The following is a 13,546-nucleotide window of genomic DNA, read 5'->3' as shown; positions in this document are numbered from 1 at the left end:
CTAAGCAAAAGTTTCAAAGTCAATAGACCATGACTGAGAAGTAAGGACCAAATATTCTCCATGGAAATAAGATGTGCTAATGCTTCTACAACTGCATACCAATTATCATTGACCTACCACTAACAGTTCCCCTTAAACTGACCTAATCACAAACTAATACATGTAAACTAAGCAAAGATTCAAAGTCAATAGACCTTAACTGAGGGGGTGGGGCCAAATAATCTCCATGGTAATGAGATGTGCCAATGTTAATATAACTGCATACCAAATATCATTGACCTACCACTAGTGGTTCCCCATAAACTGACCTAATCACAAACTAATACATGTAAACTAAGCATTTCAAAGTCAATAGACCTTGACTGAGGGGTGGGGCCAAATAATCTCCATTGTAATGAGATGTGCTAATGCTAATACAGCTGCATACCAAATATCATTGACCTACCACTAGTGGTTCACCATGAACTAGACCTAATCACAAACTAATACATTGTTGACGTTCTTGCCGTCGCGGACACCGGAAACTGCATACCTATGTCTCGCTTTTTGACTCCGTCAAGGCGAGACAAAAAGCAAACTTGAACCTCAGTTTAAAATATTGACAATTGCATAACTGCATGCATGTACAAATGGTCCTGGTAACCTAGTTTTGAATTTATCATAATTTCGTCTCCTGTATAAATTTTCATATTTTAACCAAAATAAAAATCCTTGAAGTAGATTAATTTGTTTCTGACACATATTTAGTTATTATTGCAGCTTAATGCTTGTTTTTGATACAAATTACATAATTAATCATGTAAAGTTATGTCATTTTAACTAAAATAAAGATTTTAGCATAAATGATAAATCCATTTTTGTTTAATTTTCAGACTCTTTAACATGGTGAATTTTTATATAAAACACCATTTGCATGCTTTATTTTATATATATATATATATATATATATATATATTAATTTGGTCATGTCAATAATGACAGAAGCAGGAAAGTTAATAACACTCTGGATGACAATACTGATATTTTACTCAACAAATTCCTTGAATCAAAAAAATTAATTCAAATTCTAGTTCAACAAGAAAATTATGAAATTGAGCTCGTCATTTGTTCCTAGTCAGCTGTATTACATATGGCTTTATTAAATAAAAAGAAAAATGTACAAAATGCAAATTATACAGGTACAAATGTACTTAACCTTTGAATTGCCCATACCCTTCTTTATACATTCATGTACTGGTATATGGATAACCTATATTTTTACATAGAACATTTATTTTCAGCTACTGACCAGGGTTAATATTGTTGTAGATCAGAGAACTACTAGTTTAATCCCAAATCCCATCACATGGTTAAAAGATAGTTATTTTTAGCACTTTTTACTTAATCCATATGTAATCTTTTGAAATCTTTGGTCATTAACTGTGCACTGTTGCGCAACAAAATGAATTTGACAATATTAGGTCTCACTATAAGGTAATAAGGCTTTCTATTGTTAACAGTTAACATAATGTTGCCTTTGGGTATTCATTTTAAAAGTCCCCTTTTACTATTGCTGTTGGACTCTTACCTGACGTTATCCTCTTATTCATATACATGTAATACCATTTATTGAAAGGTAATATTTTCTCTGTTCCCATTACATAATGTCATTCAAAAAGGATTACTGAAAATTCTGAAATTTTTACTCGCATTTATTGTTATAAAAAATGGATAAAAATGTGAAATTGTTAACAAGATTTCAGTAAATACTGCATACAAATAATGCTATCAGAATTTAAAATGCTACTTTTTTTTTACAATATATGTACCTACTTTGGACAAAATTTTAGCAATGTAAAAACATCACAAAATTTCTGAACTAACAGTATGTCTTAAGTCAGATTGAAATGTTTGTTATTGTTTTTGCACATTGTGGAAGGTCGTATGGTGACCTTTAGTTTTTAACATCCACATCATTTGGTCTCTGGTGGAGAGTTGACTCATTGGCAATCATACCACATCTTCTTATTTTTATATTACTTTCCAGGTTAAACTGTTTGATAACATCAGTACTTACCAGTGATGTAACAAATCATTAACTAAGTAGATCAGATGAAGCCTTAACTCAAACGATGCATTTCCAGCTGCAATTCTACAAAACAACAATTCAGGTGGAAAACAAAGTATTTCTTTAAACAAAGCAGAACATTTCAAAACACAAAAAAATATGACTAAAAAGCCATTTACCCTATGGGTAAAAGCTACTTATGATATTACACAAAAAATTAGCATGATGCAATTAAGGGTTGATTTTTTTATTTACCGTGCTGAAAAGGTTCATATTTAAAGGACAGGGTTATAAATTTTTGCTAAATGTATTATCGCTTTTTTCTTAAGTTTTCCTTGATCTTTCTGTGTGATAATTTTCCATCTCGCACTTCTTGACTGCGATGTGTTTTTCTCAGTTGAATAGAATTTGAATGTAATGACGTCAAAATTCTACGTCATTAGCCATGCTCAGAAAAATAGCAATAAACAGATTATCTAGGGTCTTACTAAATCGAGGAGGTTTCTCGGGTACATCTCATCTCAGAGCTATTGCCTTTCTATGAAATTGTAGTCCAGAAACTCCTTCACATTTTCACAAACAAAGATAATCCATAATTAACTGGTTACCTATTCATATTTCTAATCCTATTAACGTCTTTATCTCTTCGAAAATAAGATTAAGTCAAATGATTAAATTAATCTATATACATTGGGAGGAAAACCTGTAAAATTAACATCTTCATCCTACTAATGACATCAAATTCATCAACATTTGCATTTATTTATTTTTATTAAATCTTCTTTTTATGTGGACATATATATCTTCATGTTTTCATAAATCTACAACATGGTATACAAACATAAACACAAGATTAATTTATTGGGATTTAGGGATATACAAATCACTATGAAATTTTAAATGTGTTTATATTTTTGCAAAACCTATGCAACTTTTGCAATGATAAAAAACATCATAAACAAGAATGTGTCCATAGTACACGGATGCCCCACTCACACTATCATTTTCTATGTTCAGTGGACCATGAAATTGGGCTCAAAACTCTAATTTGGCATTAAAATTAGAAAGATCATATCATAGGGAACATGTGTACTAAGTTTCAAGTTGATTGGACTTCAACTTCATCAAAAACTACCTTGACCAAAAACTTTAACCTGAAGCTGGACAGTCGGATGAACGGACGGATGGACAAATGAACAAACGAACGGACGCACAGACCGAAAAACATACTGCTTCTCTACTTTCGTAGGTGGGGCATAAAAATTTCTGAATTTGCAGTATAATGATATGTATTATAAGTTAATCATCCAAGTATTGTCAGGTAACAGTTAAAGTTATTTTAAATCTAAAATAGCCTTTGTTATAATTTAACAGGGCTTTATTTCTGCTAATTGGTGCTACACATATTTTAAAAATCTTTCTATCAGAGACAGAGTCAAGTTTCTGGGGTCATACAAAAATTATCATCATGCACCTCAAGTAAAATGGATCAACTTTTATTAAAAGACAAGAGTAACTACCAAAAATTGTTACAATAAATTATTACTGTAATATATAATGACACTACAGCCTTATGGTTAAATTAAAATTACAAATAGATACTAGACATCATTACTGGGTTAATACCTACGGAAAGGTGTTTAGCTATAATCATATGCAATTACCTAGATCTGAACAATGATCTATTCTTATGATTTGTTTGCATTCATAATTAGTTAAAGAATATTCTACTAAAGGATAAGTGGTCTGATATCTATATTTAAACACGATACAATACTATCTTTATTTATATGACAAATTTTTATTGGCACCTTTATTCCAAAATGAAGTTTTTTAAACAACTATTACAAAATTTCACAATATATTTTTAAATATAATGAGACTGCAGCCTTATAGTCAAATTACAATTATATATAATAACTTCCCTCTTATGTTAAATGCATGGGTGCACTGAACTTTGACATATTGATATCATGTAAATAAAATTTACTTTTTAATGTTTCAATCTTCAATGACTAAACTGTATTTGTTTGATAATCTTTTATTTATTTTGTTCAGAAACTAATAGTAGGAGAACTCAGCTAGAAACCTTCACTTCCTTCAAGTTGTTTTACTTCCGAAATATCTAAAATCTTGAAATATTTTACAAGGAGACTTTTTAAAAGAGGCCAGATAGAAAGTTAGTTTCTATGCGGTAGTAAAGATAGTTAGCCACTCAACTAGAGTTCATTAAATATCAGCAATCACATTTTGAATGGCCAAACACTTGGAGGAAACCTACTGAAAGATATTTAACAAAAATCATAGAACTTGAACAATGAAGTAATTGTTTGAATTCACAATTGGTTATAGAATATTCTATTTTAGGATAAGTGGTCTGATTTCTATATATAAACACAATACAATATTAGCCAAACAAAAACCTGATATAAATAGCTTCAGGGATTTTTGAAATTTGTGTAAAACCAAATGCAATGACTCTTTTTATCTTCAGATATAATTATAAAATGATGTAACATTGTGTCTACTGATTTTTCCATCTATATTTAAATAATCTTTATGTGAAATCATGAATTGCATTACAAGTTCATATTAATAAATGCTGATGTCAGCTAGCTGCGATTAGAGAATAAAAAAGAATAATAATTGAAATTTTAAATTATTAAAAAAACAATAATAGTGACGCTTATAATGCTATTGCAATTAGTGTAGTTTTATCTATCAAATGTAATCAGTTCTTATGAAATTTAATTTGTAGATATCTTTCAAATTTCTAGATGGTGCCAAGACAACAGAAGTGAATGAGCTGAACATAATCACTTAAACTAACAAAAATTCATGTTGACCACTGGGTCAGTGTTTTCATTGACAGTCTGCATCTCAATTGAAAATTAAAGTAAAAACTACCCTTTGATATTGCATAATTCTTATTTTAGCTGACTTCAGGGATTGGAAACACCAAACTCAGTTATGTAAAAGTTAAAAATACTTTGCAATATTCTATTGTTCTGTACCATCCTAGGACCAATCTACCATCAGATAACTTACCTATTTAGAAGATATCTTGACATCAACTGACAATGTTCATCTGTGATACATCTTTGGAATATCCATACTTTACCATTCTGAGTGTAAAACATAAAAATATATTTTCAATATGATTTCAGCATTTACTATTCATGTATAGTGGATTAAGTCTGTTATTCAAGTTCTTTTTCTTAGATACTACATTTGTATATAAACTTAACCAAATTAAACATGCTGTTTCATTTCTTTTTTTACCTGAATAGCATCTTTAGTACAAGAATCTATGATAGGCTGGACAGCTGAGCCTATATCTACCAGAGGTATCTCACATTTAATTGACAGTTCCTGGAGTTCATCTTCCTGAACTTTCTCTATACCTTCATCTATCTGTACCTGTTTTAACAAAACAATTATATGTTTTTAATTACCAGTACTTAAAAATGTAACACATATATATCTTTATTCTCGTAAACCATAGTACGATGGTATAGAAACAACAAACAAGAACACAACAGCTAAAGAAACAATACTTCTTTGTTTCTAACCTAGTTTTAGAGTTCGTGTTGGTAAATTTAAAGTAATTTATTCAGAACCTAACATTACAATTAACAAAAGGATTGATCTTTAGTCCTTAACCATGTTTACAAAAACAAATTTCATAATATTCATTAAGCTGAAAAATGATCACAACCATGCCACATGATATATATGTACTTTATAGTGTTTTCAATTTCAGTGATTATTAAATATGAGATTGACTTGCGCAATGAAAAATTACCCTGAACTTATCAAAGTATATCAAATTTTTGAAGTATGTACTTTACAATATCCTTGATATAGTTTTATGTACCTGTTGTTGCTGCATCAAGCTTTGATACTGAGCAGCTAAATTCTGTTCACTTTGTTTGATCTGCTGGTCATTGACTATCTGCTGCTGAGCTATTTGTTGCTGTAAAGCCTGGATTTGTTGGCTTAGCTGTGTTGTCTGCTGTGGCATTGGCTGAGGCATTGATGTATTAGGTTGCCATGGTGCTGGTGGCAAAGTCTGCTGCTGTGTAATCACTTGTTGGACGATTACTTGCTGCTGAGCTAGTGTCTGCTGCTGTTGGTTAACTACAGTTAAATAGTACTAAACTTTAATAACTTGACTATTTGACTGAAAGATCACTGACATTTTTATGGCATGTTTCTTGTGAGAAAAATACAATTGGACAATGAAGAAAATATACAACAAATAGAAAAAGCATAATATTTTAGGAATAGTGGTCCAGCAAAAGTTTGGTTACAAAGTAATTACTATTTGTCAAACATTGTTACTTGTTAACTTATAGCTATATATGTTTAAGATATCAAAAGGGTATGTGTGGTAAGGTCAATATCAAGGACATTATTTCAAGATGAAAAGTGTTTTAAGTCGATAAATAAACAAAAGAAAACAGGAAATAGAATTATTTTTGTTGAACTTTAGTAAATGAGGTGATGTTGCTCACCTAGGTCTATGTGCATCTTCAACATTGTAGACTACTGTTTTCAGTTTCTCTCCATCTTATTTAGTTTCTGCCGAAAACACAAAAGAGGGGTGAAAAAATCGTCATTTAAGGGCAATCACTCCTATGTACTAACTTTTTTGGCAGAATTGTACCTGATTATAGATCTTGTCTTACTGATCATTTTTGGTTATTCAAGGTTTCTATATATCTTTTATAGTTTTCAAGATAATTGGTAAAAACACCAAAAATTGGTAAAAATGGTCATTAAAGAGCAATAACTTCAATAACCAGTCGACTAAATTCGACTATTAGACTTATTTGTAGATCTTGTCTTGCTGATCACTTATGCTGTTTAACGTTTCTATCTATCTATTGTAGTTTTTAAGATTTTAGTAAAAAAAAACCCAAAAATGGTAAAATTGTCATTAAAGGGCAATAACTCTAATAAACAGTCGATTGAGGATTTCAGCTATAATGATTTATTTGAAGATCTTGTCTCGCTGATCAGTTTTGCTGAAAAAAGTTTCTCTCTATCTATTAAAGTTTTCAAGATAATAGGCAAAATGGAAAAATAAACTGTTAACACAGAGCTATGTCTCGCCTTTTTGTAATTTTGATAATAAAATTAAAATAGCAATAGTTAAAACATGTAAGTTATGCAAAAAATTCAAAGTCAATGAACCATGACTGAAGGTACATGGCTAAACAATCTCCATGGAAATGAGATGTGCCAATGCTAATAAAGCTGCATACCAAATACCATTGACTTATCATAAATCATTCCGTATAAACAAACCTAAACACAAACATTAACTTGTAAACTATGTAAAAAATTGAAAACAACACGTTTAATAATTCTATGCGTCCGAAGCGCTTTTCTGGATTTACCTTCATCAGGAACGCTCAAAGCCAAACATTTGAAATCCGAAAAAGTTTCAAAGTCAATGAACCATGAGGGGGTGGGGCTATATAATCTCTATGGAAACGAGACTTGCAAATGCCAATAAATTTGCATACCAAATATCATTGACTTAACATTAGCGGTTCATCTTAAACTGATCTAATCACAAACTAATACATGTAAACTAAGGAAAAGTTTCAAATTTAATAGACAATGACTGAGGGGGCAGGGCCAAATAATCTCCATGAAAATGAGATGTGCCAATGCTAAAACAACTGCATACCAAATTATGGCAAATATCATTGACCTACCACTAGTGGTTCACCAAAAACTAATCACAAACTAATATATACATTGTTGACATCGCCGCCAACACCGGAAACAGCATATCTATGTCTCGCTTTTTTACCCCGTCAAGGCGAGACAAAAAGTAGTAAAATTTTTCTTTTAGAGCAATAACTCCAATAAGAAATTGTCTGACAGTTTTGAATGGATAATAGGTAGAGCTCAACATTCTGAACATTTTTGCCCTGTCAGATTTTCTCTATTTATAGCGGTTTTCAAAATAATAGACAACACTTACATTTTACCTCTACCTTCTATTTTAAGCCATTTTGTCCATCTTGGTTGGCAGGCAGGGTCATCGGACACATTTTTTAAACTAGATACCCCAATGATGATTGTGGCCAAGTTTGGTTAAATTTGACTAGGTAGTTTTAGAGGAGATGATCTTTGCCCTTTGTGCAAGGTGAGCGAAAAAAGGACATTTTTTCAAAATTTGACATATACTTGGATTTCAACCAAATTTAGGCCTAGTAAACATAAAGTTCGGGTTGCAGGACAAACAAAATAGTCAGATATGGTATTTGTTATAAAACACATAATGACACATGGGCTAAATATGTTTCTGGTCCTGAAAGCAAATTAAAATTGGCCTGTTTTTAATTGAATTTGGTGGAAATTAAAATTGATGCTAATTGAGATGTTGTCAAAAGAACACTAATATCTAAAATTTCAAAAATAGAAATATTTTCTATCTAGTCATTGTTTTCATTATAGTATATTTAATTGTGATAATAGCCTTTACATCCTAATTTAAGATTTTGCTGTTAAATGGGGTGATATTAAGGCCTTTGCAGCTGATTCAAGCAACTGTGGAGATACCAACTAAGTATATATGAATTTAAGGTTACAATAAAGAGGACAACAAACACACCAGACTGAGAGTTCACAATTGCAATATCTTACCTCCTATACATTTCTAGGAATTTGATTGGTTAAAAGCAAATGCATGGAGACCGTGTATATTTCATATGGGGTTAGTAGGCATGGTTTATTTCAATACACGGTTATTAGTGGTGTTACGTCCCTTTGTAAAAACAAAACGATGTTGAGGAAAAATCTGAAAGGTTTCAACAGAGGAAGTAATTGATGATGAACGATTGAAATAAATTCATAAAACACATTTAAAGCTAACAAGTTGGTGTTGTTGGCATTTGTTTTTGTATAGACCAATGGAAGTAGGTTCTTAATACTAAGTATTGAAGACTTGATCACTTTGATAGGCCACTAGTCTAAATACTAAATATGTTAAGATAGTCGGTAAAGATAAATTTGTTACACAGTGTACTAGTGACCTAATACGATATATATGGGGTCAGTAAATTCCATATGGGGATTTGAGCTTAGCTCTCCCCCCATATGGAATTTACTGACCTCATATATATCGTATTAGGTCACTAGCACACTATGTAACTAATAATATCACTCAAATAGGTTGAGTGATTGTTGTTTGCTTGATGTCTTGTGGCAAATATTTTAGTAATATTCATGACTATGCACAATATAAAGAGAAATTAGTTGTTTCATCTCCCAGTAGAGTCAAATGAACCTATTCTGCTAGCAAAAGGTTTCCACAATCCACAAAGGAATTACACATTTTATCAGTTTGTAAGAAATGTAGTACATAAAAAAGGGGGGAACTATTTTGGACTAGACTTTTTATTACATATTTTATATAAACTTTGACTCTGTGAGAAAAGCTTTCATTCCTAGATGGTTGATCATCTAACTGAAGTCTAAAGGACAAAACTCAAATAGAAAATTTGGACAAGAGGGACAAAAAGAGAGGGATGCACATAAAAGAAGGTTGTGTGTCACTTATTTAGTTTAGACTACAATTATCCTACTAACATAAATAAGTCATAATGATCAAAGTTGGACTCCAAGTGTCCTATATGGGCATTTAATGTTGTCATTGACACCAATTTAGGTAATACAATCATAAAATGAATTTGTAAGTAATATCAACTTGCCATTAAAGTTTTTTCTTTAATTTGGTAGGCATCAAACTTAAATATGCAATCTTGTAATGTTAAAAATATTCAATTAACATTTTTTTTAACCTACATGTAATAGAGAAATTTGTTTTAACCGTTATAACATGTGCATTACAACTATAGAATTAAAATTACTAAAGGCCATATGTCAAAGAATATGCTGTCATAAAGAGATGAATGTATCTGCAATAGTTTCAATAGACTGTTTCATAAAAACATTTTTTCTGCACTATTTATGATTCATGACATTGCTACATGAAGTCTACTGTTGAAGACTGTACAAGTAGATGCCTTTCAGGGGTCACCACACTTCAGAATTTTAGGCAGCCAATCAGGTAGAAGTGAAGACTCAACAGGGAGACTTCAGGGAGAAATGAAGGATCGAATTAATACTTTTTATGAATTTAATTTCCGAGTACCTACACCATCTTGTTATTTTAAAGAGTATTTTGTAGGACAACTGTTAAATGTTTATTGAAATTATGCCATGCCTTGTGGTCTGAATGAATTGATGAAAGAATTGAAAAATAATACAGTGATCAAATTTTAATTCTAGATTTTGTTTGACTCCCTCTGAGATGCATCTTTATAAGGTAGTGTAAATTAACAATAAGGTGTTGACGATGGCATCAATGCAGACCTTTCAGAATATTATCACCTACATGTATGTCTTGCTTCCCAACAGATAAGACTCTAGACATTTACAGCATTGAATCCATAGTTTTTAGTTGAGTTCAAATGCATTTTAAAAATGAAAGTAAAAAGAACCCTCATTCAAATTCCTACATTATGACTTTTCATCAATGTGTCTGGACCATATGAGTCATTATTTGATTCTATAAACTATCAAATGATGCTTAGACAAGGCTTGGGATACTTTCTTATTATTTCTCTTTTTAGCAACATATTTTAACAACTTCTATGAAAACAATCCCTTTTAAAAGTCACATGTCATTTACTCTTATAATTTCATTTACATGTACTTGTTTTTTTTAATATTTCCTTTTCTACTTAATAAAGCTTATTCTAGATGTTTTTCATACTCCCTCTGAGATGACACCTTATGGGAGTGAAATTAACAAGTAATCAAGAGAGGTGTCAATATCAATAGATCAATTAACAAATTATGTCTGTCATGGTGTGAAAATTATTTCCAATTATATATCAAATAAACAAGGTTTTGTTTATCATGTTATCAAAGGATTAACCCACATTTTTGTCTGACCTTTATCAATTTTGATATTTCTCATGAGAGATCAAATAATTAACCTAATGCAATCTTCAAAGGATTCCTGATCTATTCACATAAATACATAAAGGGAAGTCCTAGGGGGAATTAAAATGGACTCAGAATAAAACAAAAAAGAGTTTATTTCACTTGCAATAAAATTTTTCTTAAATCTGTGAAAAATATTCAAGTTTTTTAATCTATGATTTAAAAATTTGAAACAACAATTTTGGATTTACAGGCAAAACAAAAGATATTCATTAGTACATTATAAGTGATATTATAAAATACTACATTGTCTTCCTTATTAATTATGTATCTGGAATAAAATTCTGCAAAGACCTATACAATTTGTTGTTTTGATATTTGATAACTGTTCTATCAGAAATATTGACCATTTTTTGACAATTTGCATTAGATCAGCTTCCTTTGAGAAAAGTATTTTACCTAACTTTTAAAATCATCTAAACTTTGCAAAGTTCTTTGTCAGATCAAGGAGGTTGTATGAGAAGGAGAATGAACACTCTGCTTGATGTAAAATTAGCATCCCCAGGATAGCAATTCGATCAGATGAAAACGATAAAAACATAAAGAAACTGACATGTTTGTCACCATCTTGATATGGTCCTCTGATGTACCAGGCTGTTACCGCGAACAGTCCACGTGATAAGGAGAAACGCTAATGTCACGTGATTCTAATTGGTGACTGGGTCATAAAAATACTGGTGTAATTATCGGAACAAATCAGTTTTAATGTGTTTTTATTGTGCAATAACATGTACACGTTGGTCTGTAGATGAGCATAGGTGCTTAGATTTTCAGTTAACATGTTGTCTTATGGAAATGACAAGTGAGGTTATACCAAATGTATCATCAAAAGTCGAGAAATATGTGATGTATCTTTGTTGTGGTGACTAGTTGCGACTGGCGTGATCTTTTTAGTGACAGAATTTATCCGAGGAAAGTTTCAGTCCTTCTCAGGGTAGAATGCTTTAAACATCAGAACACATGCAAAATTAAATATTTCTTTATAAGTTCATTTTTTTTCCAATATTTTACATTTTGGTTCCTTTGAATTGATGTGCTCTCACTGAATGCAAAGGAATAAAAAAATGAAATATGATGCATTTTTATTTTTGAAAAATCCTTAATGTGACCATGCCAAATCAACACCTCGTTATAATTTAAGTATAATTAAGATTTTGTTAACAACGGTATACCAAAAAAATGTCCCGTAAATGGGCGTATAAAAACCAGTATTTCTTTGGCTTAATATTATAAAACAGTAAAGTGTCCGAAAATTAACACTAAGATTTTTTACAAAGTACATTTAAATACTCGGATTGCCAGGCATGTAGATAATGATTGGTACCTCTCTGTAATGTGATTTTATTTTTTATAATAAACATGGTATGTGTAGATTAATTTTTTATCAATAACCAGACGTCTTCTTAATCAATACTATTTTCAGGCCATGCACGGTTGAAATATTCATTAAAGAAATGGAAAAGATGACGGCAATTTGTTGATAACGATACCACTACAGAAAAAGCGTGTCTATTTTTTATTTTCTGACATTTATCTTGCATCTTTTTATAAAAGTTTAATGCGGTAAAATTTAATTCCATATACAGTAACCAGTTATGATGCAGTTCATGTCAGTAAAGTCGTTCGTCTTGCAGATGCAGAATATTTCTAGATCAAATTCCAGCTCCAATGCTTCGGCATTGCCAATAAATAAATTGCTGACAATGACCAAATGATGACTTAAATACGTCAACAGAAAACATCTGATGTGTATGTTTTAATAGCCTGGGTTCCTGGCCAAACCTCCACTTCACATAAGTAAGTCTATATATCATGTATATATTTATACTGTCGAGAATTGAGCCAGTATCAGGCTTATTTTGTAAAATCTCGGATCTGGGTTGGCTTATAACACTTTGGGTGGTTCCATTTTTAATCAGATGTGTAATCAGGATAAAGTCTAACTCTGCGACCGAATCGATCTAAACTAATTAACACCAACTTGCCGAAAAGGCCCTAACATTTTATGTGCAATTATCGCCTGTCGTCTTCCCTCCTTCTCATACAACCTCCTTGGACAGATTTAACAAATTGATTAGTTCTATCATATTCAAGAGGCATTTGCTAATGAAAAAATAACTGCTCTATATTAACTTACCTTTAAATTTATAATAGTTATAGTGTTCTCCACCAAATAGAAAAGAGAATTTAGGATTGTCTTTTTGTTTCTGTTTTGTCATCTGTTCAAATTCTGGTCCATTTCGAGCAACAAAGCTTGCCAATTTGTCTATTATATTTTTTAATTCAAGTTCTGAAAGGAAAAAATTTATTCATTCAATGAACAATATAAAAAAAAAAAATGTGCATTTACAAAGTATTTAAAATTGCAAAATATATCAAAAGCTCTTATCCTAAGAAATTGAAGAATATCAAAATGACTTATAATCTGTAATTTCAATTAGATGGAATTTGACACTTTGCAATTGG

The 13,546-nt window shown here is 30.9% G+C and overlaps 1 protein-coding gene across 2 annotated transcripts in view; it reads right to left on the bottom strand.

Annotated features, from left to right (window-relative positions):
• LOC127737362 (calcium homeostasis endoplasmic reticulum protein-like) overlaps positions 1-13,546 on the bottom strand; it is a 107,405-nt gene that overhangs the window by 88,797 nt on the left and 5,062 nt on the right. For both annotated transcript variants that reach the window (XM_052248006.1, XM_052248086.1), the window contains exons 2-6: positions 13,218-13,370; positions 5,925-6,187; positions 5,330-5,467; positions 5,096-5,172; positions 2,057-2,131 (exon numbers count right to left, since the gene is read on the bottom strand). In XM_052248006.1, the coding sequence (XP_052103966.1) occupies positions 2,057-2,131; positions 5,096-5,172; positions 5,330-5,467; positions 5,925-6,187; positions 13,218-13,370 (706 nt within the window). The remainder of the gene's footprint in view (positions 1-2,056; positions 2,132-5,095; positions 5,173-5,329; positions 5,468-5,924; positions 6,188-13,217; positions 13,371-13,546) is intronic.

This window comes from Mytilus californianus, unplaced genomic scaffold (genome assembly GCF_021869535.1).
Source record: "Mytilus californianus isolate M0D057914Y unplaced genomic scaffold, xbMytCali1.0.p SCAF_1, whole genome shotgun sequence".
NCBI classification, from domain to species: Eukaryota; Metazoa; Mollusca; class Bivalvia; order Mytilida; family Mytilidae; genus Mytilus; species Mytilus californianus.
Note: the sequence above shows the minus strand (reverse complement) of the source record. Positions and strands in the feature narration are given on the sequence as shown.